Below are 26,782 nucleotides of genomic sequence, written 5' to 3'. Positions count from 1 at the left end.
TACTTCCCCTGAGTTAAGACATTCAAGATGCCTATAAAAATCCAGAGTTGGCAGGGAAGGGGGGAGTCTTTGAACCCTGATTCCTTGTGAACACATAATTTTTTTAACTGAAGTATAGTTACAATGTTGTGTTAATTTCAGGTGTACAGCAAAATAATTCGGATATATATATATATATATATATATATATATATATATACATTCTTTTTCGGATTCTTTTCCATTATAGGTTATTACAAGATATTGAATATAGTTCCCTGTGCTACACAGTAGGTCCTTGTTGTTTATCTATTTTACATATAGTAGTATGTACAGATAGCTTTTGTAGAGAGGTGGGAGAGGACAGTTCTAGGCATAGGACAGTGCCCAGGATAGCAAGGTCAGCCAAGGGCTACCAAGGGCAGGGGGTGCCAACCTGCAGAGGCTGCCCTAAGTGCAGAGAAGCTAAAGGATAGCAAGGCTGGACCATCGCCCATGTCCATTCCTTTGCCATCTCCTGGACAAGTGAGACTGTGAGATCAGGAGATATCCATTTGATCCTCAAAGAAGTCTTGTCAGGCTGTTTCTAACATATAATAACAGTAATGGATAGAATATGTCCTATGTGGTCAGCTTTTTAGAGTTCACAAACCACCTTCATATCCAGGTCCTCATTACCCGCTCTGAAAAGTAGGTGGAGCATTTTACAGAAGGAGAAGTGACTTGCCCAAAGTCACAAAGCTACTCTGGGCCAAGGCCCTACACTGGACATCCGTGAGCCTTGGTGTTTCTGCTCCCATTTCTACCCGACGTGTGAGTATAGTCACCTACGTGGCAAGAGCCTTCACGTACTACTAGCTATCTGTGAGCAACTTGGCATTTTCAATGTTAACTCCCAATTTGCCCCAGGTCAGGACTCTGGCTGAGAGTCTGTGGTATGCACATTGTCCCATGCATGACTGGCAAGATATAAATAGCTCTTTCCTCCCTGGAGTGAGGTGGCAGAAGCCCCAGCTCTGAGGCTGGCTCAGCTCAAGACGTGGTCGGTACACATGCTTACTCCCCTGGGTTTGAGATGGGGCAGGAGGTTCCCAGCTGGTTTCCTTGACATCTTTCCAAGCCTTTTGATGTGCTTTCTAGGTCTGCCAGAATAATTTCTCTTTGGGCCTTTCTAAAGCTTGAGAACTAGGTAGGAGAGGAATCTTTCTGATTTACCCACTTAGGCTGGGCCCATGAGGCAATTGACCCTCTTCCGAATGGTTTTCCTTTCCAAGATGAGCATGAAACTCCTAAAACCCAGGCCTTATTCCTCATTTGTTCTTTCCTGCCAGTTCTAACCCTCTCCCTGCCCCCGTCCAACCACCACACTCTGCAGTCCTCTGCCATCTCTGTCACTTTCAGTTGGCTACACCATGAATGACCTCGTGTTTGAGTGGCTGGAAGATTCTCCTGCTGTCCAAGTGGCTGAGGGGTTGACTCTGCCCCAGTTTACCTTGCGGGATGAGAAGGATCTAGGCTATTGTACCAAGCGCTACAACACAGGTAAAAATCCAAGATCTTTACTGGCTGTGGGCCACAAGAGGGCCTCCAGATGGGAGGGAAAGGGGCAAGGCAGCTAGCCTCTACTGAAGGTCCAATCTGTACCAGATGTGGCGCTAAGTGCTTCATATGACTTATCTCATTATGGTAGGGGTGATCAGCCCCATTTCTCAGAAAGAGAAAACTGAGGTTCTAAGAAGTTGAATCAGTTGGCCAAGTCACACAGCTAGTAAATGGTTGATTTAGAATTCAAATCCAGATCTGTCTAATGCCAAAGCCCTTGTTCTTGTCCCTATCACACGCTGCAGAACAAATGGTCCTGTGCCAGTGAGTGGCAGGAGTGTTCCACCTGTCCTGGGGCCAACTTCACGTGGAAAGTGGGGAATCTACATCTGGGAGTAGTCAATGAGTTCACTGAACCAGGAGAGAAGAGAATTCAGGTCACCAGCTGGCTTACCGTCCATACCTCCTACCACTGTCCCCACTGCTCAACTCTCATGAATTGGCTTGGTTTCCCAGGTGTGAAAAGCATGCCAGGAAATGGAGAGGAGCTGGTTTTCCAGCCTGAACGTCTGTCCCCTGCAGCTTCCCTAATCGCTGTTAGCTCCTCATTTCCCCTGGCAATTTGGCTGTGAAGAGCTATGACCCTGAGATAGAGGCCACAAGCTGAAGAGGGGAGATCACACTCCAATGGTGTGCTGATGTGCTTTGGGTGCAGCCCTATGAATTTGTGTGTGAATGTGGAGGTACAGGTAGCTGGGGAGACGAATGAGCCACTGAATTTAGAAAATGCAGGTGTGAGTGGAAATTGGTATAACCTTTTATAGGGGGAAAAACTGGCATTTTGTATATAGACTGGTGGGTTTTAAATTTTGGTATGCATTATATTTCCCTGGGGAGCCTGTTAAAATATTGATTCCTGGGTTCTGCCTCTCAGAGATTCTGATTACATGTGCTTGGAGTGATGCCCAGAAATCTGTGTTTGAACAAGCATCCTGAGGATTCTGATGCAGATGGTCCAGGGGGCACGCTAAGAAACTTTAGTCTGGAAGCTAAATTTGTTTCCCTACCTGTTGATCCAGGAATTCCACTGCCTGGAATTTATTATGAGGAAATATTCTGAAATATCATATTGACTTTAGACCCCAAGAGGGTTCCTGGGTCACTGTTTATACTAGCAAAAACTTGGAACTGCTCTAAATATCCACCAATAGGGTGGAAGTTAAGTAAATTACATAGCCCATCTGCTTGGTGGGATATTATCCAGACGTTTAAAAAGAATGCTTGCAAGGTGCTTATATCAACATGGGAAACTTCAAGTGGAAAAGGGTAAGATTCAAAGTTGTATACACAGAATGATTCTACTGTGATGAAAGAAACAAACCAAAAGCATGTGTTTAAAAACCCTGGAAGGAAATAGCACTAAGCGTTTCTAAAGCGGTATGATACAACAGGTAAGAGCAAGAACCCTGGAGTCAGATAGAGCTGAGTTTGAATTCTGGCTGCACCATTTACTAGTTGGGTGCCCTTGAGCAACATAACTTAATCTCTTTGAGCCTCGGTATCCCTGTCTATAAAATGGGAAATAATAATTTGACCTGCCCCAAAGAGTTGCTATGGGATTCAAATGAGATAAACTATATAAAGTCAGGGCACTTAGTAGGGGCTTGACAAATGTAAGCTTATGAATATTATTATTCTTTCTCTACTTCTCACTTTCATTCTGTGCTAAACAAGTGTTAATTTTGTCATTGAAAACAAAACTGCTATCACCAAAAAAAAAAAAAGGAAGGAAGGAAGGAAAGAAAGGAAAGAAAATATGGATACCTAGCCAAAACATGTCATGGCAAGAAGCCCACGGTGGGTGGACTCAGGAAAGAGTAAGAGATCACAGCATCACACAGCATGTCAAAGCCATAATCAGTCACTGATGAAAGCACTAACCTTGAGGGATCAGACAGTCCTGTTAAGAGTAAGCCTAGGCCAGAATAAAATAATAATATACACATCCTCTGTTTTTTGCTTTGGTTAGCCTAAGCGTCTGCTGCCAGAAGCTCTGAGCTAGTGTTTTCTTAGCCTTGGGGATGGAAAGCAGGGTAAAATGAAGGTGGCTGGCAGAGGAGGCGAGCATTGGCACATGTGCCTGGGGCCAATGCACTTTTTGTGGATGGAATAGAATGCTGCTGCCAGATGCTTTCTGGGAACCCGCTGCCTGCTGTTCAGAGCTGGTCTCTGTTAGACATTGTTTCCAGATGTTTGCTATCCTGCTCTTACTTGCTTAAGACACAGGCAGTGTCTATCTCAGTGAATCATTGCCAGAGAGCTTCAAGGGTCCCAGCACGCACAAGCTAGGCTGCTGAGATTTGAGTGGAGTATAAGCTCATTTTGTTAATCATGATAATAGTACCAGCTACCTACTGTGCTCAACACCTCAAATACATTATCTCATTTAATTCCTACAACTGCCCAATGATGGAGTTGATATTGTTGTTACTCTATTTTACAGGCAAGGAAGCTGAAGCTTTAAAAGCTTAGGTGTTTTGCCTGAGGTCACACAGCTAGTGAGTGGAAGGTTCTGGATTCAAACCCATACAGTCTGGCTCTGGAGCCCTCCCACCCTTAATCCTCTTGCAGTGCTGTCACAGGGAAGGCCTTCTGCTGGCAACTAAAGTGCTGGGAGCAAGAGGTCAAGTCCCCAGTGGCTTCTCTGAGAGTTGTCTCAAAACACGCATCTGGTGCTCCCTGGGGCCATTTCGAAAGGCTCATTTATTGGCGCAGGTTAGGTGCCCAGAGGCTGACCCACAGAAATAGAGCTGCCCTTGTCCTGCCTCTCAGGCTCAGCTGCAGGCTGGCGACCTGGGGCCTGATACCTCACCTCTTTCCTTGCAGGGAAATTCACCTGCATCGAGGTAAAGTTTCACCTGGAACGACAGATGGGCTACTATCTGATTCAGATGTATATCCCCAGCCTACTCATCGTCATCCTGTCCTGGGTCTCCTTCTGGATCAACATGGATGCTGCCCCTGCCCGGGTGGGCCTAGGCATCACCACTGTGCTCACAATGACAACTCAGAGCTCTGGCTCCCGGACCTCTTTGCCTAAGGTGAAGAGACATGCAAGGGAACTTGCTTGCCATAGAGCTCCCCATTTCCCATTCATCCCCTGTTCCCTCCTGCTGACTATTTTCCTTGGATTTAAGGTAGAGAAGAGCCATCGAGCAAGAGCAGGTGGCCTGCATTCTCTTCCCCCAGAACATACCGCTAATAACATTGCCAACAGTGTGGAGGCTGGGGTTGCAGATGCTGTCTGGCTGGGGAACGAGTAGAGACAGTGCTGACTTACTTTGACTTTCATCAGGAAATACTAGCATGTCCAAGATTAAAAGACCCTTAGCAAGTAGAAAGTCCCACTCCCTCATGGTACAGATGAGGGCATTGCAGCCCAGAGAGATAGAATGACTTTCTCAAGGTCATGCTTCACAAGAAACAATCAAACAATCCGACATCTGTTTCTTGCTATGTCGGAAATCGGATACTATTACAAAAAACTCTAGAGACAATGTCCCTTCTTTTGGGGTGAGAAAACTTTGAGGTAGCAAATAGCAATGAAAGTCAGTAGACTCTGATCACCTAGGGCCTGGTGATATTTTGATTATGCAGAGAGATTTGTGCTGATGGAACTGGGCCTAGGTTCTCCCTGCCTCATGTCTTCATGTGCGGAATTTAGAGGTCGTCACCTCAATGTCCTTACAGTCAGCAAGGCTCTGAGAAAATCAGGGAGCAAACTCATTCATTCATTCAATAAATATTTACTGAGCATGTACTATGTACCAGGCACTGTACTAGGCCATGGAGAAATAATGGGAAACCAAAACAACACAGCTTTTGCAGATCTTCCAGTGAATATATTCCCTCTTGCTCTGTATTGATGGAAACCAGGCGCTGTGATGGCCCATCTCCCAGTGTTTATTTTTAAGAAGATTTTTACTGGGGACTTAAACAGGGGGTAATCCAGACACCCAGAGTTAATTTACAAATTTGCTATATAGTGGGGAGGTGGGGGTGGGGGTAATAGTGGTTAAGAGTAACAGAATAGAGTCAGGTAGATTTTGATTTAAGTCCCTGCCTTGTCATTTACTAATGGTGATCTTAGGTAAAGACCTTAATGTCTCAGTCTCCTCACCTGTAACATGGAAATATTACCTCTTCCATAGGGTTATTGCAAGTAATAAATAAGATAATGTATGAACACAGAGAACAGTGTTTGCCACATAATAACCACTCAATAAATGTTAACTATTGTTATAATTATTAGGAGTCTAGGTGGAAAGAACTGGGTGGTAGACCTAGGCCTAAAGCAGCTGGTGGTGTTTCCAATCATTTTTGAGTCACCAGGAAACCTTTGAGGTGGTCCTAAGCCCTCTGGTGATAAATAGTGACAAAACTCAGATTAAGATCTAATGTCCTGGGCTTCCCTGGTGGGGCAGTGGTTGGGGGTCCGCCTGCCGGTGCGGGGGGTGCGGGTTCGTGCCCCGGTCCGGGAGGATCCCGCATGCCGTGGAGCGGCTGGACCCGTGGGCCATGGCCGCTGGGCCTGCGCGTCCAGAGCCTGTGCTCCGCGGCAGGAGAGGCCGCAGCAGAGAGAGGCCCACGTACCGCAAAAAAAAAAAAAAAAAAAAAAGATCTAATGTTCTAGGGGAAGTTGTCAGAGATCACTTCCTATACAAGCATACTTCTTTTTTTGTTGTTGTTTTTTGTTTTTTTTTGCGGTACGCGGGCCTCTCACTGCTGTGGCCTCTCCCATTGCGGAGCACAGGCTCCGGACGCGCAGGCTCAGCGGCCATGGCTCACGGGCCCAGCCGCTCCGCGGCATGTGGGATCTTTCCGGACCGGGGCACGAACCCGCGTCCCCTGCATCGGCAGGCAGACTCTCAACCGCTGCGCCACCAGGGAAGTCCAAGCATACTTCTTTTTATTGCACTTCGCTTTATTGCACATAGCAGATACTGCGTTTTTTAACGACTTGAAGGTTTGTGGCAACCCTGCATTGTCAGATGATGCTTAGCATTTTTTTAGCAAAAAGTATTTTTTAATTAAGGTATACACATTGTGTTTTTAGACATAACGCTATTACACACGTACTAGAGATTACAGTGTAGTGTAAACATAACTTTTATATGCACTGGGAAACCAAAAGATTTGTGTGATTCGCTTTATTGCAATATCTGCTTTATTGCAGTGATCTGGAACTGAACCCACAATATCTCTGAGGTAGGCCTGTAAATGTATTTCCTAAATGGACAAGGATATTGAAGCGGCTCTGAGAGGCATACTGGGATTAGGCGAGGGCTACAGGGCCAGGTGGAGCTGCAGTAGTGGCCTTGTATGAAGGCCAGAGGCAGAAAAGTAGTTCAGACCTAAGAACCTGCCCTTGTTTATTGCCACTGCCACATAAGAAGGAGATTCTCCTCTAACTCAGGGAAATGCTGCAATTTATGCCTTATTATTGCTGAGAGAACTTCTTCCTCCAGTCCCCTCCTGTAAGCAAGCGCAATCCCTCTGCTCCCAGGAATCACTTCGTTTTCTCTTATGGAAAAAATGGACTTTGTTGGAGGATTATTTGATTTGGTTTGATTTGGGGTGCGGGTTGCCGTATTTGATGCCTTATCAGATTTTGATGACCTTTTCTTTTTATGTATATATATTTTTATTGAAGTATAGTTGATTTACAATGTTGTGTCAATCTCTGCTGTACAGCAAAGTGACTCAGTTATACACATAGAGAAATTCTTTTTTCATATTCTTTTCCATTATGGTTTATCACAGGATATTGAATGTAGTTCCCTGTGCTATACAGTACGACCTTGTTTTTAATCCATTCTATATATACCAGTTTACATCTGCTAATCCCAAACTCCCAGTCCTTCCCTTCCCCACCCCACCTCCCCTTTGGCAACCACAAGTCTGTTCTCTATGTTGGGGACAATTTCTTGGCCTCATTGGCCAAGAAGCAAAATATGTAGGCATAAATAGTTTCATTGGCCAGCCCCACAGAGCAAGGGACTAAGTCAGGGAACTTCCGCTCACTCTTGAGTTTCTGCAACATTAGATTTTATGGGAACCCCAAGGAAAAAGGTAGTGCCAGGTCAGGGGCTTCTGAAAGCCACAGCAATTCCACCCCCAGTACAACTCTAGTGTCCAGGATGAGAGCAGCAGAGGCTCGCTTTGTAAGGGAACTCAGCTGGGATGGCCATTCCCCATGCTCCCGGAAGCCACTCCTTCTTTGCCTTTATGAGGGCTAGGGCTCTCAAAGGCACCCATGGCTGTCTCTTTGCCAGGTTCTTGATCTACACGACTGCAGGTGGCTCAGTGCATAATGGAAGGGTTAAATGGAAGTTTCTACCAGACACTGACAAATTAGACCTAAAGTTTCAGTGGGCAGGAGGGACCCAATTCTTCCAAAATCTTGTAATCTAAATGGCTCACAGCGCTTGGGGCAAGTAGTAACAAGGAGGGCCAAGAGAGCAAACAGAAGCCAGCAGAGACAAAAACGAACTATCCATCCATTCATTAATTCAAAAGATACTTACTATGTGCCAGGCACTCAGCTAGGCACAGTGAACACGATGGAAACAGTCCCTGCCACTGAAGAGCTCACAGTCTAGTGAAGGAAATAGCCAGATATATTTGATGGAGGCTAAGAAGGTGTAGGTAACCTGAGCACGTACAGTAGGGGCAACCAACCCAAACTAGGATGATTAGGGAAGACTTCTCAGAGGATACGGTATCTGAAGTGAACGTTTAAGTAAAAGTTATCGAGGTAAAGGAGAGATACAGAGAGAGATTATCTCCTTGGGAGACAACTGAAATTGATCATCATGGCAGGGTCATAGATTGCAAGGGGCGAGACAAGGCTGAAGTAGTAGGCAGGGGCTAGATGTCATGCTAAGGGGAGCATTGACTGTATCAGAAGGATAATGGAGAACGACTGAAGGGTTGTAAGCAGAGGAGTGATATGATCAGACTTACATTTTCAAAACAAAATTCTGGCTGCTGTTTGGAGAACAGATTGCAGGTGGCAAGCGTAGATGCAGGGAGACCATTTAGGAAACTGTTGCACTCCTTCAGATGAGCCAGGGTAGCAAGTGGATGGATTCCACAGATATTTAAGGTGTATTGTTGACACATGTATTGTTAACAAGACTTTCTTCCTGCTGCTTGAGGTGTCCTTTTCTTTTGATGGTCCAAAGTCCTTAGTGGACCTCCCTTGTCATTACCTCATTAAGGATTTTTGTAGCACTTAACATTCCTGGGGGCACAGTGGGACTGGGAGATGGTGAATGAAATAGGATGACCTCTTAGTAGGTGGCAAAGTGGAAACACCAAGGGATGCTTAATCAGGGTTGCCTAGCAACCCACCACTACCATCTCAGTGGAACTGCCTTAAAAGAAAAAGAGCAGGGTTTCTCAATCTTTTTTTTTTTACACACACTCACTGTACTTTATTTTTACAAGAGATAAATAAACTGACACCAAGCATTGTAAATGGATGACCACAACAAAAGCAACAATGATTGCAATTACCAAACACGAAACACACTCATACTAGGTCATAATATTGACATTCAGTCCAGTAATCCTCCACTGTTAACAGCTCCTTTACTTTGCAGTGAAACTTGATTTGTATATTTTTGCCTTTGAGTCCTTGTGGGATTTTTTTTTATTCAAAAAGAAAGTCAAAAAAATTATAATCGTCCTCATCAGTTCACTCAGTCCCATGCAATTAATTTTTTTTCATCTTCATATTTTGTTAGCACTTTTATGAATCCATCAGTTTTCCATTAGAGTTCTGAAAATGCTTATTCATTCAGTTCGGCAGTATAGTCAGTTACCAGAAACCTGTACTTGTCAGAGTCTTTTCCATGAATTCCTTGAAGATGAAACACTTTTATAGGAACATTTTTGCAAAAGCATCAGAGTACACCCAGAACTGTCTGTAAATGACAAAAGACTTAAAAATGACCACGCTTAGAGATTTGATGAAAGTTCATAATAAGGAAATTGACAAGGAAATTTAGTTATTTCTGAGATATACATTTTAAAGTAATAACTAGAATTATGACTTATAACATTATACCAGAACATATAAAATTTTTAGAAATTTCATATAATGTCTGAAACATTTATATTAACATATTTCCATACAAATAACCCAAAGAAAGTTTAGTATTAGTTGTTTTTTGTTTGTTTGTTTGTTTATACAGCAGGTTCTTATTAGTCATCAATTTTATACACATCAGTGTATACATGTCAATCCAATCGCCCGATTCAGCACACCACCATCCCCACCCCACCACAGTTTTCCCCCCTTGGTGTCCATACGTTTGTTCCCTACATCTGTGTCTCAACTTCTGCCCTGCAAACCAGTTCATCTGTACCATTTTTCTAGGTTCCACATACATGCATTAATATACGATATTTGTTTTTCTCTTTCTGACTTACTTCACTCTGTATGACAGTCTCTAGGTCCATCCAAGTCTCAACAAATGACTCAATTTCATTCCTTTTTATGGCTGAGTAATATTCCATTGTATATATGTACCACAACTTCTTTATCCATTCATCTGTTGATGGGCATATAGGTTGCTTCCATGACCTGGCTATTGTAAATAGTGCTGCAATGAACATTGGGGTGCATGTGTCTTTTTGAATTATGGTGCTCTCTGAGTATATGCCCAATAGTGGGATTGCTGGATCATATGGAAATTCTATTTTTAGTTTTTTAAGGAACCTCCATACTGTTCTCCATAGTGGCTGTATCAATTTACCTTCCCACCAACAGGGCAAGAGGGTTCCCTTTTCTCCACACCTTCTCCAGCATTTGTTGTTTGTAGATTTTCTGATGATGCCCATTCTAACTGGTGTGAGGTGATACCTCATTGTAGTTTTGATTTGCATTTCTCTAATAATTAGTGATGTTGAACAGCTTTTCATGTGCTTCTTGGCCATCTGTATGTCTTCTTTGGAGAAATGTCTTTTTAGGTCTTCTGCCCATTTTTGGATTGGGTTGTTTGTTTTCTTAATATTGAGCTGCATGAGCTGTTTATATATTTTGGAGATTAATTCTTTGTCCGTTGATTCCTTTGCAAATATTTTCTCCCATTCTGACGGTTGTCTTTTCGTCTTGTTTATGGTTTCCTTTGCTGTGCAAAGGCTTTTAAGTTTCATTATGTCCCATTTGTTTATTTTTGTTTTTATTCCATTACTCTAGGAGGTGGATCAAAAATGATCTTGCAGTGATTTATGTCAAAGAGTGTTCTTCCTATGTTTTCCTCTAAGAGTTTTATAGTGTCTGGTCTTACATTTAGGTCTCGAATCCATTTTGAGCTTATTTTTGTGTATGGTGTTAGGGAGTGTTCTAATTTCATTCTTTTACATGTAGCTGTCCAATTTTCCCAGCACCACTTATTGAAGAGACTGTCTTTTCTCCATTGTATATCTTTCCCTCCTTTGTCATAGATTAGTTGACCATAGGTCCATGGGTTTATCTCTGGGCTTTCTATCTTGTTCCATTGATCTATGTTTTTGTGCCAGTACCATATTTTCTTGATTACTGTAGCTTTGTAGTATAGCCTGAAGTCAGGGAGTCTGATTCCTCCAGCTCCGTTTTTTTCCCTCAAGACTGCTTTGGCTATTCAGGGTCTTTTGTGTCTCCATACAAATTTTAAGATGATTTGTTCTAGTTCTGTAAAAAATCTCATTGGTAATTTGAAAAGGATTGCATTGAATCTGTAGATTGCGTTGGATAGTATAATCATTTTCACAATATTGATTCTTCCAATCCAAGAACATGGTATATCTCTCCATCTGTTGGTATTATTTTTAACTTCTTTCATCAGTGTCTTATAGTTTTCTGCATACAGGTCTTTTGTCTCCCTAGGTACGTTTATTCCTAGGTATTTTGTTCTTTTTGTTGCAATGGTAAATGGGAGTGTTTCCATAATTTCTCTTTCAGATTTTTCATCATTAGTGTATAGGAATGCAAGATTTCTGGGCATTAATTTTGTATCCTGCAACTTTACCAAATTCATTGATTAGCCCTAGTAGTTTTCTGGTGGCATTTTTAGGATTCTCTATGTATAGTATCATGTCATCTGCAAACAGTGACAGTTTTACTTCTTCTTTTCCAAATTGTATTCCTTTTATTTCATTTTCTTCTCTGATTGCTGTGGCTAGGACTTCCAAAACTATGTTGAATAATAGTGGAGAGAGTGGACATCCTTGTCTCATTCCTGATCTTAGCGGAAATGCTTTCAGGTTTTCACCATTGAGAATGATGTTTGCTGTGGATTTGTCGTGTATGGCCTTTATTATGTTGAGGTAGGTTCCCTCTGTGCCCACTTTCTGGAGAGTTTTTATCATAAATAGGTGTTGAATTTTGTCAACTCTTTTTCTTCATCTATTGAGATGATCATATGGTTTTTCTCCTTCCATTTGTTAATATGGTGTATCATATTGATTGATTTGTGTATATTGATGAATCCTTGCATCCCTGGGATAAATCCCACTTGATCATGGTGTATGATCCTTTTAATGTGTTGTTGGATTCTGTTTGCTAGTATTTTGTTGAGGATTTTTGCATCTATATTCATCAGTGATATTGGTCAGTAATTTTCTTTTTTTGTAGTATCTTTGTGCGGTTTTGTTATCAGGGTGATGGTGGCCTCATAGAATGAGTTTGGGAGTGTTCCTTCCTCTGCAATTTTTTGGAAGAGTTTGAGAAGGATGGGTGTTAGCTCTTCTCTAAATGTTTGATAGAATTCACCTGTGAGAAGCCATCTGGTCCTGGACTTTTGTTTGTTGGAAGATTTTTAATCACAGTTTCAATTTCGTTACTTGTGATTGGTCTGTTCATATTTTCTGTTTCTTCCTGGTTCAGTCTTGGAAGGTTATACCTTTCTAAGAATTTGTCCATTTCTTCCAGGTTGTCCATTTTATTGGCATAGAGTTGCTTGTAGTAGTCTCTTAGGATGCTTTGTATTTCTGCGGTGTCTGTTGTAACTTCTCCTTTTTCATTTCTAATTTTATTGATTTGAGTCCTCTCCCTCTTTTTCTGGATTAGTCTGGCTAATGGTTTATCAATTTTGTTTATCTTCTCAAAGAACCAGCTTTTAGTTTTATTGACCTTTGCTATTGTTTTCTTTGTTTCTATTTCATTTATTTCTGCTCTGATCTTTATGATTTCTTTCCTTCTGCTAAGTTTGGGTTTTGTTTGTTCTTCTTTCTCTAGTTACTTTAGGTATAAGGTTAGATTGTTTACTTGAGATTTTTCTTGTTTCTTGAAGTAGGCTTGTATAGCTATAAACTTCCCTCTTAGAACTGCTTTTGCTGCATCCCCATAGGTTTTGGATTGTTGTGTTTTCATTGTCATTTGTCTCTAGGTATTTTCTGATTTCCTCTTTGATTTCTTCAGTGATCTCTTGGTTGTTTAGTAACGTATTGTTTAGCCTCCATGTGTTTGTGTTTTTTACGTTTTTTTCCCTGTAATTCATTTCTAATCTCATAGCGTTGTGGTCAGAAAAGATGCTTGATATGATTTCAATTTTCTTAAATTTACTGAGGCTTGATTTGTGACCCAAGATGTGATTTATCCTGGAGAATGTTCCATGTGCACTTGAGAAGAAAGTGTAATCTGCTGTTTTTGGATGGAATGTCCTATAAATATCAAGTAAATCTATCTGGTCTATTGTGTCACTTAAAGCTTCTGTTTCCTTATTTATTTTCATTTTGGATGATCTGTCCATTGGTGTAAGTGAGGTGTTAAAGTCCCCAACTATTATTGTGTTACTGTCGATTTCCTCTTTTATAGCTGTTAGCAGTTGCCTTATGTATTGAGGTGCTCCTATGTTGTGTGCATATATATTTATAATTGTTGTATCTTCTTGGATTGATTCCTTGATCATTATGTAGTGTCCTTGTCTGTTGTAACATTCTTTATTTTAAAGTCTATTTTATCTGAGTATAGCTACTCCAGCTTTCTTTTGATTTCCATTTGCATGGAATATCTTTTTCCATCCCCTCACTTTCAGTCTGTATGTGTCCCTAGGTCTGAAGTGGGTCTCTTGTAGACAGCATATATATGGATCTTGTTTTTGTATCCATTCAGCAAAACTGTGTCTTTTGGTTGGAGCATTTAATCCACTCATTTTTAAGGTAATTATCGATATGTATTTTCCTATGACCATTTTCTTAATTGTTTTGGGTTTGTTTTTGTAGATCCTTTTCTTCTCTTGTGTTTCCCACTTAGAGAAATTCCTTTGGTATTTGTTGTAGAGCTGGTTTGGTGGTGCTGAATTCTCTTAGCTTTTGCTTGTCTGTAAAGCTTTTGATTTCTCCATCAAATCTGAATGAGATCCTTGCTGGGTAGAATAATCTTGGTTGTAAGTTCTTCCCTTTCATCACTTTAAGTATATCATGCCACTCCTTTCTGGCTTGTAGAGTTTCTGCTGAGAAGTCAGCTGTTAACTTTATGGGAGTTCCCTTGTATGTTATTTTTCCCTTGCTGCTTTCAATAATTTTTCTTTGTCTTTAATTTTTGCCAGTTTGATTACTATGTGTCTCGGCATGTTTTTCCTTGGGTTTATCATGTATGGGACTCGCTGCACTTCCTGGCTCTTTCCTTTCCCATGTTAGGGAAGTTTTCAACTATAATCTCTTCAAATATTTTCTCTGGCCCTTTCTCTCTCTCTTCTCCTTCTGGGACCCCTATAATGCGAATGTTGTTGTGTTTAATGTTGTCCCAGAAGTCTTTTATGCTGTTTTCATTTCTTTTCATTCTTTTTTCTTTATTCTGTTCTGCAGCAGTGAGCTCCACCATTCTGTCTTCCAGGTCACTTATCCGTTCTTTTGCCTCAGTTATTCTGCTATTGATTCCTTCCAGTGTAGTTTTCATTTCACTTATTGTATTGTTCATCTCTGTTTGTTTGTTCTTTAATTCTTCTAAGTCTTTGTTAAACATTTCTTGCATCTTCTCGATCTTTGCCTCCATTCTTTTTTTTTTTTTTTTTTGCATTACGCAGGCCTCTCACTGTTGTGGCCTCTCCTGTTGCGGAGCACAGGCTCTGGACGTGCAGGCTCAGCGGCCATGGCTCACGGACCTAGCTGCTCCGCAGCATGTGGGATCTTCCCGGACCAGGGCACAAACCCATGTCCCCTGCATCGGCAGGCAGACTCTCAACCACTGTGCCACCAGGAAAGCCCCTTTGCCTCAATTCTTTTTCCGAGGTCCTAGATCATCTTCACTATCATTATTCTGAATTCTTTTTCTGGAAGGTTGCCTGTCTCCACTTCATTTAGTTGTTTTTCTGGGGTTTTATCTTGTTCCTTCATCTGGTACATAGCCCTTTGCCTTTTCATCTTGTCTATCTTTCTGTGAATGTGGTTTTTATTCCACAGGCTGCAGGACTGTAGTTCTTGCTTCTGCTGTCTGCCCTCTGGTGGATGAGGCTACCTAAGAGGCTTGTGTAAGTTTCCTGATGGGAGGGACGGGTGGTGGGTAGAGCTGACTGTTGCTCTGGTGGGCAGAGCTCAATAAAACTAATTCGCGGGGCTTCCCTGGTGGTGCAGTGGTTGAGAGTCCACCTGCCATTGCAGGGGACATGGGTTCATGCCCTGGTCTGGGAAGATCCCACATGCTGCAGAGCGGCTAGGCCCGTGAGCCATGGCTCCTGAGCCTGTGCGTCTGGAGCCTGTGCTCTGCAACGGGAGAGGCCATAAGAGGCCCGCGTACCGCAAAAAAAATAAAACAAAACTTGACGCTTGACTGTTGATGCGTGGAGCTGGGTTCCCTCCCTGTTGGTTGTTTTACCTGAGGCAACCCAACACTGGAGCCTACCTGGGCTCTTTGGTGGGGCTAATGACAGACTCTGGGAGGGCTCACGCCAAGCACTACTTCCCAGAACCTCTGCTGCCAGTGTCCTGTCCCCACGGTGAGCCACGGCCACCCCCCGCCTCTGCAGGAGACCCTCCAACACTAGCAGGTAGGTTTGGTTCAGTCTCCTCTGGGGTCACTGCTCCTTCCCCTGGGTCCCAATACACACACTACTTTGTGTGTGCCCTCCAAGAGTGGAGTCTCTGTTTCCCCCAGTCCTGTCAAAGTCCTGCAATCAACTCCCACTAGGCTTCAAAGTCTGATTCTCTAGGATTTCCTCCTCCCATTGCCGGACCCTCAGGTTGGGAAGCTGGACATGGGGCTCAGAACCTTCACTCCAGTGGGTGGCCTTCTATGGTATAAGTGGTCTCCAGTCTGTGAGTCACCCACCCACCAGTTATGGGATTTGATTTTACTGTGATTGCGCCCCTCCTACCGTCTCATTATGGCTTCTCCTTTGTCTTTGGATGTGGGGTATCTTTTTTGGTGAGTTCCAGTGTCTTCCTAGGGTTTCTCAATCTTAGCACTATCATCATTTTGGGTGAGATAATTTTTCTTTAATGTGTGGGTTGGGAGGGGCTGTCCTGTGCACTGTAGGATATTTAGCAGCTTCCCTGGCCTCTACCCACTAGATGCCAGTTGCCAGCACCACCCCAAAATTGTGCAACCAAAAATGTCTCCAAACATTTTGAAAGGCCCCTGGTGGGGTGGGGTTGGGGGGAGTCAGCCCTGGTTAAGAACCACTGAGGTGGAAGATTTCTCTAGTGAGACCTGCTCCTTACCTGGAGTCTGCAGCAACCTCACTGTCCAACATAGCAGAGGCTGATGAAAAAAGTTGCCTGTCATTAGTCCTACTCCTGCTGGGGAGCCCCATAAGGTGAGCTCAGCTGCTCAAAACAATGTACGGAGGTGATCTGATTGAGGAAGTGAAAGGACTTCATAAACCTGAGCTCTGGCCTCCTTTCTGGTCTCACCCAGCCACAACCCTGCTTCAGGAGAAGTGAGCATTCACTCTTCACAAGGGAAATGGGAGAGAAAAGTACAGTCATCCCTCAGTACCAGTGGGGGATTTCTTCCAGGACCCCCTGCAGATACCAAAATCAGCAGATGCTCAAGTCCCTTACATTTGGCCCTTCGTATCCTCAAACGCAGAACCCATGAATACAGAGGGCTGACGGTACTTAAAGGCTACCAAGGCAGGTAGTAGAGGAGAGCACTAAGGAATGGATAGGCAGAAGCCAGCAGTGCCTTGAAATGAGAGAAGCATCCATAGCCGGGGGTGATTTGTACACTCCATTGGGATCCCTGCCCTGTTCTGCTCTTCATTGTAAGACATGAGGCACTCACTCACCACTCAGTTCAAACCCCCACCAGGGTCTCTCACAAAGAACAGCAGGAAAAAAATCACAAGGTCAAGGAAGAATAGGGTTGGAGGAAGGAAAGGAAGGACCTCCTAGTCTGATATTGATACTACAGCCTAGGTAAAGGGCAGCACCACTGAATTGAAAGCCCAGGATCCCCAAGCCCTACTGCTATCTTCTCACTGGGTAATCTTGGCTAAGATTTTTCCCCTCAAGGCCTCCAATGTCCTCATGTGTCTCACATGGGAATAACGCACCCCACCCAATTACCACCACAGCTGTGATGACCCTAGGAGAGAACAGAAGGCAAACAAATACAGCATTCATGTTCATTGCTTTTTATTGAAGGAAAAGAATCAGAAGGCAAGAATGAAAAGAATAATAAGAAGCAGAAGCAGAAGTAAGGAAAGAAGAAAGAAAGAAAGGAAAAGAAGTGTAGGGAGGAAAGGCAGATGGAAGGGGAGGGTGGAGAGGGCAGAGAGGTGAAGGATGATGGGTAGCCCGATCTCTTTGACATGGGCCTTCAGACAATGGGATATATCATGGGAAGCTTCTTTAAAAACCAGAAGAAATTCAGGATAAAACTGAAGAACAGCAGGCAGTTGATATGGGTTGGCAACTCACTGGACAGGCCATGGAAGGACTCTTGGAAAGTTGACTGCTCCATTGGCGGATGTTGCAGGTGTCCTACGTGAAGGCAATCGATATCTGGATGGCTGTGTGCCTCCTCTTCGTGTTCGCTGCCCTGCTGGAGTACGCTGCTGTCAATTTTGTCTCCCGTCAGCATAAGGAATTCATGCGACTTCGAAGAAGGCAGAGGCGCCAACGCATGGTGAGTATAACTAGGGAGGGGCCCACTTCCTTTCTCCTTTGGACTCCTTCCTCCCTACTACTCCTCCCACAAACCAAGACTTGACCTAGGCTGCAAGGACTAGACAGGCAATCAGGACCCTGGATTCTAGTCCTAAGCTGGTCACAAATAAGCTAAGTACTTTAACCTCTTTGACTCTATTTCTTTTTCTGTCCAATGGGACCTTAATTCCTGTAGGGCAGTCTAGCAGACTGATTAAGAGCATGGGCATAGTAAGCACTGAAAAAATGTTAGCCAATATTAGAACCTTGTCAAGTTAGTTAACATGAGATTGCTTTGAGAATAATTAGTGGTTGCTCCTGACTCTCCTCCCACCCAGGAGGAAGGTACCCCAAGTTGTCATATACTGTTTGGTGGTTAAGAATTCAGATCAGGCATTGTTGACTTTCTAGGGGAGCATTATAAAAGGGTCCCCATAACTAAACTGGAATTGAAAAACCACCACTTGCCTCTTCTGGCTGTTGGATTTCTTCACCTTGATCTTCATTGGGCACATCAGAGTTGTTGGGCATGAGCTGTTGTTCTCCCTCGCTCTTGTTTGTTAACCCCATTTCTTCTACAGTAGAGTGATCACCTGGGGAAATAGAGTAGGGATTTTGTCATCGTGACAACAGAGGCAGTTCTTCCTCCCCACCATTACCCAGACCATAGGTGCTAGGTATGTTGCCATGACAACAGAGGTGCCAGGGCCACTCTCACAGAAGCCAGTGCCCAATTATGAGCAAAGCTAAAAGCCTTTGCTGAGCTACATACTGGTCACTTAATCATCAGACACACAGAGCTCTGGCCTGTCTTGAGCTCTGACTCCTTGTTTTCTGCCTTATCTGGAGGCTCCAAAGCCAAGCGGCAGGCACATATGACCTCTTGGGGGAGAGGAAACAATGTTCTATCTAAGCCCACTGGCTCTAGCCTGTCGGGGCCACTCTAGCACTAAGGTTCTTCTCTCTTCTTAACATCCCACCTCCCACTTCAGCTGCTCCTGGAGTACCCTTACCATATGTCTGCACTAAAATTATCCTCCGGGATTTCATGTTCCTTGCTAAGGTCCCTTTCTGCTGAGGGCAGGGCTCCTGCCTCATCTAGTGGTTTGTCAGAATTTATCAATTCTTGCCTGGCTTCAGTCCTTGAGTTGTGTCCTGGGAAGCCCGCCCTCTAGTGGATTGATCCATAACTACATCTCCTTGAGTAGGACCGATTCTTCAAGAGACCTAAAAGCCTTCGTATCCAATTCTGAGACTTAGAAAAAAATATATGGACTTGGCAGAAGGGCAAGAAAAGTAGATGCACCCTTTTCTAAGCTAACTGTCCCCACCTCCTTTTTAGCTGTGTCAAGCCTGCCCGCAGGTACCAAAATCTTATCTTTATAGGGGTTTTTATCTTGATGCCTTCTCAATGCCTACCTTGGGAAAGAAGAGCAGGCTGCCAACCAGTTCCAGAGTCCTTTTGCCAGCTAGATTGCCTGTGTGGGTGTCCCGGCAACAGAAGACTGCTGCAGTTACTGTAGAGCTACTCCAGGTTGACACTAGTCCCGCCCCCTTCCCTGCACCTCTCCAACCTCCAACTGCCTACAGCCTATCCCCTCCTGGTCATGTATAGGGTGATCCTGATTTCATAATGAAGTCTGTCATAACCCGTGCTCAATATTTGCAAAGTTATAACATCAGCCTGGGCCCTGCTTAGGCACCTGGATCCTGCCTCAAAGTGGACTGGGCTTATGATTAATATAAATAAAACCTGAAAACCAAAACCTGTGCCCTTAGTCCTGTCCCTTTTTGAGTTTCCTAAAGCCACTGCCATCCCAGAAGAAATGTAGCAGAATCCTAGAGGTCACTGAGCAGGTTGAAAAAGTTGATGCAGGGTTAATCCATTTCTAGAACCTCTCTCTGGGCCCTGCTGTTCCAGCTAGAGCAGCAGCTTTTAGTCTTGAGAGGAGCCCTCTTAAGGGAGAGAGAGAATCCATATGATTTTCAGGGATCCCTTAGTCAAGAACAAGTTAGGAGTATTCTAGAAGCCAGCCAGCTGTTCACCCAGCTCCAGAGTTCATTCTGTTCTTCTCAAATCTCTCCTCAACCACCCATCTCCACAGCACGGTGATCTCCTTCCATGTCACGGTCTAAAAATATTGGCTTGGCCAAAAAGTTCATTCGGGTTTTGGGGCAATCCAATAGCTCAATTTTTTCCCCCAGACATTTCCACTTTGTCTTCCCAGCTAGTCTAGAAACCCCACAGGGAAGAGTCTGTCTCTCCTTTTTTATAATCTCAACAGGCCCTGGCACCAGGTTCTGGACACAGCAGCCACAGAATCTACTCCACCAACCTTTGCAGGCTGATTGGCAAGGGCTCTCTTTCAAGATGGAAAGAGAAAAAGCCTTACCATTATCAATAGAATGACTTGAGAAATGGAAGAAATTTCAAAATATTGCCAAATCCTCTCAGGCGCTTGATCCCAGAACCCTGCTTGCCTCTTTCCATCCCCCAAGACCCTCCCCCATTCTCCAATTTCCTCTCTCACTTCAATATATATCACTCAATATCTATCCTCCCTTCCCATCTCCACACCGCGCATTCCCGCCCCAGCTTGGTTTTGGAATATCTTTCCTCTCTAGCTCCCCAGCCCTCCTCCCCTATAGATATCTGCCACAGAAATGTTCTATTTCAACAGCCATGGAAGCCACAAAGTGGAGTTTAAGTCTCCACTGTCCCTCACACACACAAACACACACACGCACACACGCACCCCCCTCAGAATTTGTCCTAAATAGGTAATACCCAAATCCAGGATCCCCACCCTTGAATTTTAGGCCACTCATGTTTGTTCCCCCAACTACAAGTGGTGCAACATGTTAAAATTAAAAAGAGCCAAGGATGACATTCTATTGGCCATATTTTCTCTCCTGTGTGAAATAGCTTTTTCCAGCCTTGGAATATTTCCCAATAATTCCCTTTAGATTTACTGTGATTGGAGAAAAGGGGAAATAATTAGATCTATAGAAACAGAAAGAGTAGTTGGATTCAACTCTCTCTTTCAGAGATTTTTGCAAACAAATATATTCCATGCTTGTATCCTCTGGCTGGAGAGCTGAGAGGATCAGGATGAGCAGCAGGGAACAGGGAGTCTGAGGGACTCTGAACTGGAAAGCAAAAGGAAAAATCATTTTATTTACCCCCTCATTGTTCACTTATGTGGGAGATATTTTGTTTGCCTCTAGTTCTTCATCTATAAAATGGGTCCAGCACAACCTCTCTGGTAGAAACAGTGTGAAAATGAATTACAGAATACAGATGAGGTGAGCCAAGGCCTGTGGTGACAGGTTATGTAAAGAACTTTCAGGAGAGAACTGAGGCTGCCTCACCACAACAACTCAGGGTCAAAGCACCACCACAGGAGTGAATTGCCTCTGGCCTACACGTGTACAACTCTCTTCACAAAGACTGGAAAAATCGAGGATTGAATAGCAAGGCTCCCTGGTGGGCAAACTTAGAGAGACCCTTCTCTATGCCAAAGGTGCCACTCTTTCTAAAGGCCGAAGGGCATCACGCCCTTGTGCAGTGGTGGGGCAAGGAGTAATTGCTTTTCCTGCCAAGTACTCTGTAGCTAAGATTCTCTTCTGAGTAGACTCTTCAGTCTGAGATCCTGAGAGGAGGCTGGCTTCATGAGAACAAAGCCGTTCCCTGTCCTTCACTCTGAGGCATGTGGTTCATCAGTCCATTCATTCATTCAACTAATGTCTACTGGGTGCCTATTGGATGCCAGCTCTGTGCTAGGCACTGGGGACACAGCAGTGAGCAAGACCGATGCCCTTTCCCACGTCTGTACCATGAGCCCACAGGAAGCAGAGAAAGAGGTGGGATCTGTTGATAAATCTCTGACCTAAGCTTGTCTGCCTCTGATGCCCAGTGACAGGCTAGGCCTTCTAGTGCTGTCATAATCAAGGCTCACTGGGGCCCACCACACCAACATCTCATCGATTAAACCACTTTTCAGTGGGTTACTATAGCTACAGAGATCTCATTATAAACATCCTATGATGTCCTTCTAACTGCATAGCATGTGTAAAATCTACTTTTATCTACATTTTATGTATATCTGTCACATCCATTCAACATACATGTGCCTTATTCTGTTTTAGTACTGAAAGCCCTAGTCTCAGGAAGCCCTCAGCCCTGGACAAACTGAGAAGAGAGTTGGCGCCATCCCACAAGGGGGCATTTCACTTCAGGTTATTTCTTACATAGCTGAAGCTTTTACTCCTGTAAACATCAATACTTTACAAAATTATAACCATCTTTGAATGAAGTATTTCTAGGTTTTGGTATATACTTACCTGTCGTCTGTCTAATTTCCAGGCTGTGAACCACTACTTCTGATGGCAGTATGTCCTTTAGAAGTAGCCAAAATTGGGCAGGTTTGGGTTATACAGAAACCAAGAGTAAATAGGCTCTGAGTGGGGCCCTGAAAGGCTCTTATATGAGTAAAGTTCTCTCTGTTAATCACTCAGGGGCTTTGGTTCTCTCTCTCTCTCTCTCTCTCTCTCTCTCTCTCTCTCTCTCTCTCTCTCTCTCTCTCTCCTTTTCCCTCTCCTTCTCCCTCTCCGTCTCTCTCTAGATCTCCATCTATCTTTGTGGCCTTACCTTCTGGCTCTCAGCTGTGTTATAGCTACTTAAGATTGTCAGCTGTCATTTATTAGACAAACTTTGTGTAGTCTGCTACATTGCTTAATGCTTATATAAAAATTTACCTCTTCAGTGTTAATATGTTCATCAGAATGCATATATTGTACATGAATGGAATGTGTATTGGGTAATAAATGTTACCCTAGAAGCACACGTATCTGCAAGAGCATGATCACCTTTACGATAATTCAGATAGCCCACTAGGTTATTTGAAGCTTTTGGAATTTTCAGCTTTAAGTCGAGATAAACATTTTTGTTAAGATACTATGTACAAGCAGAATTAATTTTGCAGCTTTTGGAAGTCATTAAAGTCAAGTTCCCAAGTCTAAATATCTCAGCTGTGCTTTCTAAAGGTTTCATTGTTCTGTTTATTCTATTTATTACCAGTCAGAGATAACTTGACATTGAGATGTCCCTCTTGCGGTGAGGTGGCACTTCACTGAGTTTTAGATGGCTCTAAATGATGTTATGCATTTTAAAAAGGCCGCTCGGGGCTTATCTGCAAATGGAATCATAACATATACCATCCATACCACATATAGCTGCTTAACATACATCTATCTCATGAGTAGTTTTGTGGTCATAAAAAAACAGGCAGTGGGCCTGTGTACCCAGCCACCCTGTCTGCATAGCACCACCTGAGATATTTGTGTGGCCTGGTCTCTATTCCTCTGCCTTAGAACTGTGACCCCAAATTCTGCCTTTTCTTCCATGTAATTCCAGGAGGAAGATATCACCCGAGAAAGTCGCCTTTATTTCCGTGGCTATGGCCTGGGCCACTGCCTGCAGGCAAGGGATGGAGGTCCAATGGAAGGTTCTGGCATTTATAGCCCCCAACCTCCAGCGCCTCTTCTAAGGGAAGGAGAAAACATGCAGAAACTCTACGTGGACCAGGCCAAGAGGATTGACACCATCTCCCGGGCTGTCTTCCCTTTCACTTTCCTCATCTTCAACATCTTCTACTGGGTTGTCTATAAAGTGCTACGGTCAGAAGATATCCACCAGGCACTGTGAATAGGAGCTAAAGAGTCCAGCTGTTGGCTTCCTGCTTCCTCCTGGGTGGGCTTTCCCCCTGCATTAGATTCCATCAAGATCTTGAACAGTTCCTTCCTGATCTCTCACTCAGAACTTCAACAGCCAATCCCAAAGCCATGTGGGTCTACAATGCAGGGTGCCAATGGTGGCTTTACTTAGAAAGATGGCTTACCTACCCTAATTCAGATTTTCTCCATACTATCCCATTTCTCATGAGAGTAAGGTTTGGACATGTTCTTGGGGCCAGGATGACCTTCTTCCCTGACAGGAGCTTCTCTGTTTTTCAGCTCTCTGGTGGAGACTATTCAGACCACTGCTACTAGATTCTGGCATTTGTCATCTTAATCTGCACCAATCTTTGCCCTGCCACGTCCCACCCAGAGCCTGACCTTTGCCCTCTGTACCTTCTACCACAGGCTCAAATAGGGAGTCTTTCCCATCCACAAGTGCTGCCCTGTGTGACCCAGTCAGGTTTCCTTGACTGTGGAAGGAAGGCAAGGGGATAGATTCCCCACCTCTCAGCAAGGTTGGAACAGTCATCGGCTGCACTGGGGTAGGGCATTGCTATATGACCCAACAGAGAGGTCTTCAAGCTTCCTTGGAAGCTCAATACTGTCAGAATGAGGTCAGAAATCTTGGACTCTCAGAGAGACCACCCTTCCAGATCTACCTGAATTTCCTGGTCTCAGAAATATTTGTTTTATTCCCTAACTAATTAACATGGCAGCAGGGTGTGTTTGACTGGTATGGAGTATAAAAAGATAAAAATGCTTGGTCTTCAAGAAAGTTACTCAGCGATGCTAGAAACCTTTTAAGAAAATTGAAATCCAAAGCAGTAGGACCTAGGAGGAGTACAATACAGAAACTGTCCTCAGGGAGTCTTCTGTTAGCTGTGCTTTTATTTGTTTCTTCTTTTTCTCCAAAGTCTCTTTATTTCCCAGGACCCCTCATTTCCAACTTGCTCCTTTTAGTGAGCATATAATAGTGCCATGTAACCTTGTCTGGGATAAAGTGGGCTTCAAGGAGGGAGGAACTAGGTATATAGAGGACCCCTATCCTGGACAAATATTGACTTGGCCAATCTCAGGATGGAGTTGTAGAAGTTAGAAGTTAGAAGGTTGGAGTTATTTCTTAATCCTTCTCTTGCTTCCTTTCTCCTTCCACAGTGAGGAGGGGAAGCAGTCAGTTGAAGCTACCAGAAATGTCAGAATAGAGGGGGTGTGAAGGGCTCATCTCAGGCCTGACATACCACTGGGACATGGGGAAGCATGGGCTTGGTACTCTGAGTCCTTTGAAATGACTCACTGTGAAGAACTGAAAAAGGGAAGATTAAAGTGCTGAGCTAAACAACTGGAAGACAGACGTGATCAAATGATCTCTAACATCTTGACTTTTTCTCTGGACCTACAATAATTAACTATGTGAGTCTAATCTCTCTCTCTCTCTCTCTCTCTCTCTCTCTCTCTCTCTCTCTCTCTCTCTTTCTCTCTCTCTCATCTTCTTCCTTTCCCCTCCCTCCTTTACTCCCTTTCTCAAAACGGTGTTCAAAATGGAAAGTCAGTAAATCCAAAGACCAAAGCAAATCCTATAGTCAAACCAAGAGCTCAGCTTCTTTCCTCCTTCTTTTCCTATTGAGCTTGGCTGCTCTTTCCTGTTCACTGAGATACTCTTCTTGTCTCTTGGCTTTGAGGAGAGCATTCTGGGCTGATCAGGGTAGCTGGACCAGAAATTAACCTTATTGAAAATATTAATTATGACTCTGGTGGCCAAGGAGATTTAAAACTAAAGGACTGGCTAAAGAAAGGAGATTAAATTGAGAGGGCAGAGAATCCCTGTTTTCCCATTTCTGCCCAGGTAGTGCCAATCAATGAGAGGCCACAAGCAATACCCCTTTGAAAGGAGCAGAGAGTATCTCTTTGATACTCTCTATGGTGGGGCTGGGGTGTCAGGCTGCTGCAGCCCGAAGGCGGGGGTAGCAGGGGGGGTGGACTATGGAGATGAGCTTATTGCACAGAGCTCTACTTGTTATAGACCTTGTCCAGATGGGTCAACTGCACAAATCTGCCCTGTTGGAAGTCTCACGAACAATGCTCTGGAGACAGCTATAGCACTGAGCAATAGAGCCTGCCCAACTGGGACTCAGCTCAGGGCATCAGCTGGTGCTGGGAGCCAAAGAAGCCAAAGTACCAGCCAACATAATAGCCCAAAGGAGTTCACAAAGCTACTCAGAAGCAATGCCAGGTGGAAGGTACTCTCCCTCCCCATTGGAGCTAGCAAGTGGAGAAGGGAGACACAGGGTGTCAGAATTCGGTGCAAACAGCTTTCATTTTCCTCACCCTTCCCACACAAGTTTCAGGGGGCAGTGCGGGTCTCACTAGAAGTGTCTGACACCTAGCAATCCATTCCAATCATGGAATTCTTGAACTTTGACCCTTCTTACAGTGAGTTGGCAGGAGACAATATAAGAGACTCATTTGGAGGTCATTTCCATCTACCTCATTGTGATAGTACTCACCGCTAGAGATCCACACTGCTTTCTCCCTGGATCACGTATGAAATGATTTTAAGTTTTAAAACAGCATATTTTCTAAAGGGGAAAATACTTCCTACATAAATAAAGTGTTTTGGTGTTTTCATTAATTCTTAATATTTAATGTCAGTTAAATATTTTATACATATGTTTTTCCAGAGAAAGGGCTTTATTTCTTCAGTTGTTGTTGAGGCTATCAGCGCCTTCATCTTCTCTTCAGTTTGCTCTGCTCTTTGGAGAGCCAGTGGTCTGTCTTCCTCTTTCCTCTCAATCCACTAGCAGGGCCACTTGCTCTCCCAAATTTCACAGTCATACTTTTTTTAAAATTTTCTATGTTGAAGAAAGGTAGTGAATAAAATTTATTCCTTTTACTTTCTCCCATAAGCCTCTTTCCCCACCTGTCACCAAAGAATTGACACTCTTCTAGCTGAAATGTTGACTGCTAACATTATTTTTCCTTTTCACTGAGCCATGCAAATATCCCAACTTAGTCCAGAACATATCATCTCCTAGGAACCTTTACATGTGTCCCCACTTGCCTCTCTCCATTCTCAGTTTACTATTAACAATGTTGTAATTATTATTAATATCTTGTCATTTTGGGCTGTCAAAATTTTAAATTCAAATTCACTATGTTGGGATTAAAGATCTTCCTAGTCTGCTTTGCTGGTGAAAAACAAATCAGCCAAACATGGGAACCACCAAGGGGTTAGGAACCCAGCTAGTATTATCCCTTGCTCAATGGAAGAAATGTAGAACAAGCTCTTTGAGGGCAGAGACTGCATCTTACACAACTTTCTAACCCACACAGATCCTGGTACATAGCAATGCTCAGTATGTATATGTAGAATGAAAGCATGACT

The 26,782-nt window shown here is 43.6% G+C and overlaps 1 protein-coding gene across 1 annotated transcript in view; it reads left to right on the top strand.

Moving 5' to 3' along the window:
- The window catches only part of LOC116747629 (glycine receptor subunit alpha-4), a 28,050-nt gene extending 4,051 nt beyond the window's left edge, over positions 1 to 23,999 (top strand). The window contains exons 6-9 of the mRNA XM_032620067.1: positions 1,381 to 1,521; positions 4,408 to 4,622; positions 17,492 to 17,641; positions 23,078 to 23,999. Of these exons, the coding sequence (XP_032475958.1) occupies positions 1,381 to 1,521; positions 4,408 to 4,622; positions 17,492 to 17,641; positions 23,078 to 23,368 (797 nt within the window). The 3' untranslated portion in view covers positions 23,369 to 23,999. The remainder of the gene's footprint in view (positions 1 to 1,380; positions 1,522 to 4,407; positions 4,623 to 17,491; positions 17,642 to 23,077) is intronic.
- The last annotated feature ends 2,783 nt before the right edge of the window (positions 24,000 to 26,782 follow it).

This window comes from Phocoena sinus, chromosome X, assembly GCF_008692025.1.
Source record: "Phocoena sinus isolate mPhoSin1 chromosome X, mPhoSin1.pri, whole genome shotgun sequence".
NCBI lineage: Eukaryota > Metazoa > Chordata > Mammalia > Artiodactyla > Phocoenidae > Phocoena > Phocoena sinus.
The sequence above is the reverse complement of the archived record's forward strand: the minus strand, read 5'-3'. Positions and strand labels throughout refer to the sequence as shown.